This window comes from Schistocerca piceifrons, chromosome 7 (genome assembly GCF_021461385.2).
Source record: "Schistocerca piceifrons isolate TAMUIC-IGC-003096 chromosome 7, iqSchPice1.1, whole genome shotgun sequence".
Taxonomy (NCBI): Eukaryota; Metazoa; Arthropoda; class Insecta; order Orthoptera; family Acrididae; genus Schistocerca; species Schistocerca piceifrons.
The window spans coordinates 134,815,189-134,824,867 of NC_060144.1; the positions used below are offsets into that span (position 1 = coordinate 134,815,189).

Here is a 9,679-nt window from a genome sequence, read left to right on the forward strand (position 1 = left end):
CGACGGTGGCTAGTTTATTCTGTATCAAACGACAGTGTCTTTTGCTTTTGTTGTCGACTGTTTGATTTAAAGTCAACTACTAATTTGACTACCACTGTGGGTTTCAGAAATTGGAAACATTTAAGTGAAGCTCTGAAACTGCATGAAAATAGTCCTAACCACAAAAAAGCATTTACTCAATGGACTGAAGCTGAAATCAGGTTTAAAGCTGGATTAACTATTGACAAGGAAGAACAAAAGCTAATTTCTAAAGAAAGTTTACGATGGAGCAATGTGCTTCAAAGATTGATGCACATTACTTTGTATTTGGCTGAAAATAATATGGCATTCAGAGGGTTATCAGATAAATTATTTACCCCAAATAATGGAAAATTCTTAGGTCTTGTACAGTTATTGGCAAAGTTTGATCCAATCATGGAACAGCACGTCAGACTGGCATTGAACGGTGATTTGGCTGACCATTATTGCGGCAAAAATATACAAAATGAATTAATAGAACTCATGGCATCACACGTTATGTCTACAATCGTATCCCGCATAAAGGGTTCAAAGTATTATGCAATCATAGCTGACTGTACTCCAGATATAAGCCACAAAGAACAACTTTCGATAACTTTAAGATGCGCCCACATAACAGAGGATGGCGTAAGTGTAAAAGAACATTTCATCTCATTTCTGCAAATAGATGATACAACCGGTGAAGGCCTCACAGAAAGCATTTTAAAAACATTGAGTGATCTTGACCTTAACATTAATAACTGCAGAGGACAGGGCTACGATAACGGCGCGAACATGAAGGGGAAAAATAAAGGCGTCCAGAACAGAATTAAGAAGTTAAATCCACTAGCTTTTTTGTGCCATGTGGATGCCATAGTTATAATTTGGTATTGTGTGATGCGGCAAAATCATCAGTAAAATCCGTGACACTGTTTGGAATGTTACAAAAAATGTTTAATCTATTTGCTGGATCGGTAAATAGATGGAAAATTTTGACCGACCATTCGAAGATATACACCCTGAAAAATGTAAGTGACACACGCTGGGAAGCTCGAATTGATAGCGTCAAAGCGGTTCGTTATCAATTATGCGAAATGCATGACGCTTTGGTTTCCTTGGCTGATGCTACTGAACAAAGCGATGCTGCGGTGTCACACGAAGCGACAACACTAGGAGGACAATTAAAAGACTTCAGCTTCATTGTTTCTCTCGTGACATGGTATGATGTTCTGTTTCAAATTAACGTTGTGAGTAAAGCAAATCAGTCACCCACAACCAACTTTGTCGAGTTTATGGGAATCCTTGACAAATGTTGCTCTTATTTGGAAACATATAGACAAACAGGTTTCGAACAAGCTATTGTAACAGCAACTGAACTGGCTTCGGATCTTGATACGCAGCCATTATTTAAACCACAAATGCGATTAAGACGTATTAAACGCAGACCGGGTGAAGAGGCTGTTGATGATCAAATAACTGACCCAAAAAAGAAGTTTAAAGTAGAGTTTTTCAATGCACTGTTGGACACCGTGCACATATCCTTGAAAGAAAGATTTGAACAGATGCAAGAATTTTCTGCGACGTGGAGTTTCTTGTTTGACATTAAAAAAAATCAAAATAAAGAAGAAATAATACAATGCTGTTCTACATTACAAGAAAAGTTAACTGTCAACATGAAGTCAGATATTGATGGAAATTTGCTGTGCGACGAAATTTTAGGCCTGCAACACTATCTCGAAGACAGCCAGGCAACGCCTATTGAAGCCTTAAACTTCGTAAAAAAGCATGATCTTCAAGAGTTATATCCAAACATCTGGATAACGTTACGTATTTTGCTAACAATACCAGTGACTGTCGCAAGCGGCGAACGCAGTTTTTCCAAACTGAAGTTGATAAAAACGTACTTGCGGTCTACAATGTCTCAAACAAGACTAACCAGTTTGGCCTCACTGTCCATTGAAAATGAAGTTGCAGAAAACCTGGACTTTGCTAATCTGATCAGAGACTTTGCCGACAGAAAAGCGAGAAAAGTAAAATTTTAGTCGTTTATAATTGTTTTTCATTAGGCGTAATATGTTTTGTGTTCAGATGACTGACAGAAAATATAGGTTTATGGCTTACAGTTATATTAAATTCAAAATAAAAATATGGTACCCAATTCAAAATTAGTGTTTTTTCGTTATACATATTACCTCCTATATATAAAAATCAATTGTTGTGTGTTAGTCTCACCAAAACAAAGAAATGGCTTGACCAATTTGAATAATTTTTGTTTTGTTTTGTTCGCTTTAGTACAGGGGTGCTTCAGAAAAGAAAAGAAATATTTGGGATATACGAGCCTGTTTCAACCACATTTTACGCATCTTTTCTTTGTTTGGAACACGCAAAAACAATTTTCTGGAGTTGTTGTAGATGTACAGTGCAGTACTACGCAATATTTTTAGACAATTTCCCAAAACGTGAATGCCCAAACAATATATCACTGCTACACTGACTGTTACGGCAGCGACAGCAGCATGCTGGACTGACGTCACAGGCTACACAAGACTCACATGGAGCGTCTTAGCGGGTTTTCAGATTATTTGGATTTCATTTCCATTTAAAAAAATAAAATACTCAAATTTACGATGGAAAAAACCATGTTATGATCATAAGATGACGCCATTAACCACTTAAGACGATTTCTAGAAAACAGTCAAATACCGTGTTGCAAAGCACTGCCAGGTTCGCTATTTATACAATAAAGGGCGCCAACTGGACGACTCGCCCGGGGCACCTGGATGGCTAAGGCCGGCCCTGTACATATGTACCCCAGTAGACTCCTTTCAAAGTATGAAGCCATTTGAAGACCTTAGACGCTTTAAAACCTGATGTTGCACATCGGCTATTTTGTGACCTACGTATCATCAAGAATGGGACATAAAAGTGACTGAGTCCAAAGGCAGCACATTAAATCAGCTGTTCAATTTTATGGAAATGAAATGTCATGAGTTGATCGGATGCAGTGACAGCACCTCAAAGGATCTGCAAGGAAAACCCAGTACTTCAAATCAATCCAGGCACGTGAGGAGGGCTCGTCTGGCTAACGTTGATGCTGACAGTGCATGTAAATTTTGTAACAAACCTCATACTGTCACCAAATGCAAGGGTATTCAAGCACTAATTGTCGACGAGCGACGGACATTTGCGACAAAAAAAATAAGCTTTTTTTTTTCTTTTTTTGTCAGTTCCCGAGTAAAATCAAGCTTCCTTCGTGCAAGACATTTAGTGAAGAGCACAATATATTGCTCAACAAATCAGATGACTCAAAGGATAGGCAGACTGGTGAATTTAGAACGTATTCCTTAGTCCACGGGATACTAAGAGGAAACCTGATACCAGCTGTAATGCACTGTTGTCAACAGTTGTCGTCAACACTAAAGACACGTGCTGTTAGCTAGTGTGAGCCAACTGTCTTTTATATCCAACGGCATGGGCGAGAAACTAAACCTGAAACAAGTCATCGATCATTTCCCGTGAACATCGACAGTAGCCTTGCTACTTTGTGTTACACACTTGTAACGTCGATGTGTCTCCGAAGTTAAATTATTCTCACTTTAAAACCACTTGTGCTATTGTGAACAATGTCACCAGTGAATTTATCCAAGTACACAGACAAAAGAGGCTGCAACACCCCGTTTGGTTTGCCACTTGCTGATCCAGATTTCTGCATGCCTGCCAGGATAGATTTGATTCCGGGACAGACGTTTCCTTTGAGCCTTACGCAAAGAAAGACTGGAAAAACCAAATCATCCAATACTGATTGAGACAAAATTTGGTCGGATTTTGTCTGGCAGAATTCCCCTAGCTCCTCGCAAGACCCTGTGCAAGCAAGATAAATCGTACGAGGCCCACAGCTCATGAGGGAAATCGGAGGTTTGTAGGCGGGCTTGATGAATCATGACAAGCCTCTCGACAACTGGAGCATCGGACATTTAATTGTATATCCTCTTTATGCCTATCGTAAGCCCCCTATACTTAGGATCCCTGTCAGAACGTCACACAAGCAACAACTTGTAGAACTCAGTTGTCAGTCTTTTTGGAAGAGGTGGTCCACCGAGTAGCGCATTAGCTGTAGCGACAAGGAAAATGAACATCAGAAAGACCTTGGCAACCCCATATCGACAATCTCGTTCTGGTCAAGAAAGACAACATGTCTACCTTGTTGTGAAAGCTGGGTCTCATCACTGTTCGTGTAGTGATAGTGAAATGCTCCAGTGGGCAGATTAAGAGGGAGGAAACAAAATTGTGTCCCCTTCCTGAATAGTGAACAGTAAATGGTCCTCCTACTTGTATGGTTAGCCACAATAAGTGCCCATTGCCAAATTGCTAAGTGCAGCAAACAAAATCTTAGCTCGCAACCTTAGCTTAAGGAGCTGTAAATGTTTTATTACTGATTGGTTGCTGCCAGTATGAATTTCGTAACAGTCTTACTGTGTGTCTTAATGTTAGTGCCTTTTATGTTTCATATGCATAATGTATGCAAAATATTTTGCTGTTTTTTGTTTGCGCACATGTTAGTGTCCTTCACATTTCACATGCCTTCACATTATGTGTAATTTTTTTTTCTTCTTCTTGGATGGGCAAATTAAGGAGCAGATGCCAGTAGCATTTGCTCATTCGTTGTTCTCTTCTTTTTTCCAGTACTCTTTCATCTGTTCACCAGGTTGTTTCCCACCACTCCATACCAGTTTCTTCACTCTCCTACCTTAGAATCCTTCCGTAGTGAATACTTTCTCCATAAACAGTTCTCTCTCAGCTGTTTCTTCAACTTCTATATTATTTTTTTCTAAATCCTTTTTTACTTCATGGCTCCAACTTGTTGTTTACTTCTTATCCCGCAAATATTTGAAGATCATTTTGGTTAAACTAATGTCTTGTATTCATTATAAATGTCCAAAAAATACCAGTCTTCTTTTTTACATTACTTGTGATATGTTCTCTATTTTTCTATAAATTTCATCATTACTAGGTAATTTCCAACCTTCCATAGCTGTTCGTGAGCCTAATATTTCCCTATTGATTCGCCTTTCTAGTATTTCCAATTTAGCTAAATTATAATTGAATGCTAGACATTCGCTTGCATCGTTGTAAAAATCTCTAGCTATCCATATACCCTGCCCATTTAGAGTCTTCTAGAAGCTGTTTCCAAACAATTTCCTTTAATATATCCATAATTTGGAATGTATGTTTTCGATCGTTCAAGTCTGGTATACAACCAGCGCTGTAATGTTTTTCCAATGGATCTCGCGAAACGTAGTCGGCCTTGTGTTTGCGTCCATTTTTGTACACTACTGAGACATATTCCTGAAGCCTTATTGCCCAGCTTGCCAATGATTGATGGATACCTTGTTCTTATCAGCCAGTGAAAAGGTTGTGGTCAGTCACTACAGTTAATGGTCTGCCGTATAAATAGGGCCGGAACTTGTTGGTTGCCCAAAGAACTTCAATTTCGCAAAGTAATTCTTCTTGGAGAGTACCCTGGAGACGTAAGGAACCACTCTTTCTGCGCCTTCCTGGATTTTCAATGTAACTTCAATTGATCTGTAACCACTAGCATCAGTAATAATAATGGCGTGTGACGAGGGCCTCCCGTCGGGTAGACCGCTCACCTGATGCAAGTCTTTCGATATGACGCCACTTCGGCACCTTGCGCGTCGATGGGGATACTAGCATCAGTGAATAGTTATATCTCGGCATTCTCGTCAAAAACAGCCAGGACAGTTGAAGATACCATCTCCCTATGGCCACATACAGTCTTTTTTTGCTCCTCGTTCTAAGAAAAATGGCTTCTCCCTGCGGCAGTCCTTATGAAGCGTATGTGGTAGGAGCAAACTCCGAAGAAGCCTCTCAGTTCTGCAACAACTCAGCACCATTACTGTTACTAATAAATAAATGTTCGAAAACAATAAATATGTGTGCTATTGAAAATTTCTGTCTTTTCACCAAACGTGAACAATAGCGTCATATCAACGTCACGTGACAATTTTCATTTGATGCTGGGCACATATGCAAGAAGCCATATTCACTCCATAAGTGTTCCTATTCTATGGTACTGGTAAGTGGGTACCCATCAACTAATCTACCGAGAAGACGGAAAATCTTTTATGCACGTTATCACTTCTGGATCCTGGTGAACTTAGTTTCTGTTAACTAGGTGCACCTAGATTTTTATTACGTACACGACGAAAAGGAACTTTCCTGGACTGAGAAAAGGTTTGTGCCGTGGACATATTCAGCACAGTTATCAATCGTAAAGATGCCTACTCGTGTTTTTATTAATAGATGGACGGAATTTACTTTATTTCTGAACTTTAGCAGTCTTCTAATGCGTAATTCACCTTTCGACATATCAGACGGATTTGGTGGTGCTGTTGTGCTTCCTATCAAGAGCAGGCAGTTCCTCTCTATTGGTAAAGTCCACTGAGTGCGATGTCATCTTTAGTCGACAAGAAAACATAATGATATCTGACTCTACGATTTATCTGAAAATGGGCAACAGAGTCTAACTAAATGACTTCAGTACGATTAATCATGGAATGAACTCAATTGATGATTTAAATTATTTCTCAAGCAAGGACAGCTATTCGCAATCAGAGGAGATAGAAAGCAGTGGTGAGATGCATGCAGGCGGAAAGACTGGCGAATAAAACGATGTATTCTCCCCTCGATGTTTAGCAACCATTTAACAAGCAAGAGTCACCTTAACATTGTGGTTCGTTATAGGATTTGATCTCTTAATAAGTTCTATGAAAATTATTCTGCAGGCAAAAGATCACGCCATCAGAGAGAATCTCCGCAGCTGCACTTGTGAATGCATTAAAAATTCAAGTACTCTCTATAGTAGTGAAGGGAAAACACTAGATGATAAGTTCACCTGTAATTCCTACGAACTGCGTGCCATTTCCATCAAAGCGAGCATATGACCATCCATTCTGCTCAAGAAAATCTGTAGGTCACAATCACGAAATCCTAATAGTGGTGTTAACGAATAAACCAGGTCGCTCTTCCAAAAAACTAAGCCGAAAACCGATAAAAATTTACAGATGTGAAATTTAGCTATATAATTCCTTTAATAATTGAATTTAATTATTGCATTGATTACTTACATTACCCAGCAAAATATCGAACGAGAGCTCAGTGGAAAATTCCACAGCCCGCACCCTTGTCGCACTGACCAGTCACAAGACGTACTTTTAAAAAGAGCAGAATAAAGTGTCTCTCTGAACGCTTTGAAAGCTAAAATTTAACAGATGTTCCCACACTTCTACAACAAGCACCAAGAAAGCTATACTGATTCTACCATCGCATGGTACATTCCTTATCAAGCACACATTCATACATCACAAAGCTAAATGTGATTAGGTTATGGAAAAAGGATAACAGAGAATGCTGGTATAGAAGGAAATAAAATTGATTCCCCATAGAATCCTCCTCCCAGGTATGGTTAAGTGTTAAGCAAAAAGTAGAAAAGCAATCTGCTCTGACTGAGTGAAGTCAAGTTATTCATTATAAGGAATACCATCATGAAATATGAACGAGGCGGACGCCTTTCATTACTCCAACGCCAGGAAGAAATATCACACTAGACCTGTTATTATTATTTGATATCAGGATCTAGCGATTTTTTTGTTATACACCCTGACTCGGTGTTGATGATCCAAGGGGAAATCTTAACCGTAGGACTCGCCATGCTTTTAATCATTATTTTAACAAAGCAAAGATAATCAAACACTCAAAACAAGATCTTCATAATCAGAATGATTTCAAAATTCATAGATGAAATATTCTCCAAAGGAGATTCATTCTAGCCCACACCCAGACGATACACAATTTAGAAACAGTACAAAACACTAATAATTTCATGATTTTACGTAATGACAGTTCAGTCATCATCATCATAAAGAGAACGTGCTTGATACGTCATTTCGAAACAGAGATTTATGATCCCTACTAACAAAATGTATCTTGATGCGTAGATGAAAAACTACATAACCTAATAATGAACAAAAAGCTATATACCAGTCCTCAGGTCAATGTGTTGTGCATATACTTACACACACACACACACATATATATATATATATATATATATATATATATATATATATAAAATTGTGATCAATTATGATTTCGTTCAAAAGATTATATCAAGACACAAATCATCAATGTGTGTGCGTGTGTGTGTGTGTGTGTGTGTGTGTGTGTGTGTGTGTGTACACTCTTTATCTAATAATAATGAATGGAGTCACAAAGCTCAGAGAGATTTATACAACAAGTATTATTTAACCTCACTAAAAACAGCATAAAGTCGAATATCAAATTATGTATACCTGTGTTAACAAATCTTAGAATCATTACAAAAGGGAAATATGTAAGTAGCCTTTACATCAAATTTGTTTATGTACATTTTGAAGATACTCAACAACTGCAAATTATCAGCCAACTCGTCCACACTAACGCGCTAGCAAAACGGAAGTCATAAATATTTAACACAAATATTTAAATTAGCTTACAAAGAAGTCTTCGAGAAAACAACAGTTTCAACCAGGTCACAAAGTTAGGCGATGCATTTCAGATGCCTAAGCAAGTTGTCTATCATGCACCAATCACAGATTAATTGGCATAATTTCGAACACATAGGGGGTATCAAATGTTATGAAAGATTCTTTCCCTGATCTGTCTCGTCAATCTCGATCTTCGATGGTGGGGTAATACTTCACATTCTTCAGGCTGTCCAAGATGTAATCAATCTGCAGCAATGTTTACTTGCTCTTTTTGGTGATTATTTCAGCCAGAGGTAGACGACACAAAAACGCCATGTGCCATCTTTCTGCTTCATTACGACCACAGAGGACGATCAAGGACTTCCTGACAGCTGGATGAGGACGTCTGGCGGCGTCTTCACCTCTTCCTTCAGAATTACCCACCGTTCAGCTGGAGACACCCTTTAGGGGCACTGACTTTCGGTTGTATGATTCCCAGTACTGATATCGTGTTTTACAATGGATGATCTAATCTGTCTTTGATTCTCTCCAGACTTAAATGTGCCTGAAAATTGACACCGAATGGCCATCATTCACTGACATTGTTCATAGGTCATGCTGGTACCTATTTGCAGCTGGATAGTAGATTGCTCCAGTAGGTAGACAATGATGATAGCGTAGCATGATTCCCCATCACGGCACTGACTTGATCTTTTTGGGCTAACTCGGCTATCCCAGTGTGCATACACTTACGGATGAGTTGTGGCTGTTAATGTAAACTGGTGACCTACAGTTCTGCTTGTCCACTTACGATGGTTATGATCGTCAGTGACATATAGATTGCTTTTATGAGGCTGAGTATCATTTTGTAATTGACTATACTATAGTCATATCACCAATGCTGACATCATTTTGTAAGGGGGTTGGTGGTATGAGTAATTTCTACCGGCTTTGATGATCTCCTCCACCCAGAATGAGCTGCTCAGCAACTGTAGGCTGTGACCTTCCAACAATATAGCGAGTGTGGATTCAGAAAAGCTCATTCAGTATCAACACTCATTATTCAGCATGTCTTCCACACAAGTGGGTTATGTCTGCATCCAGGCAGCAGATGTAGTGATCGAGGCAGCAGCGTACTGCCTCAGGATAACGTACAG

The 9,679-nt window shown here is 39.0% G+C and overlaps 1 protein-coding gene across 1 annotated transcript; it reads left to right on the plus strand.

Moving 5' to 3' along the window:
* Positions 1-321: 321 nt before the first annotated feature.
* LOC124804921 lies at positions 322-2,039 on the plus strand. Its single transcript, XM_047265297.1, has 2 exons — positions 322-468; positions 972-2,039. The coding sequence occupies exons 1-2, from the start codon at positions 322-324 to the stop codon at positions 2,037-2,039; spliced, it is 1,215 nt and encodes a 404-aa protein (XP_047121253.1).
* The last annotated feature ends 7,640 nt before the right edge of the window (positions 2,040-9,679 follow it).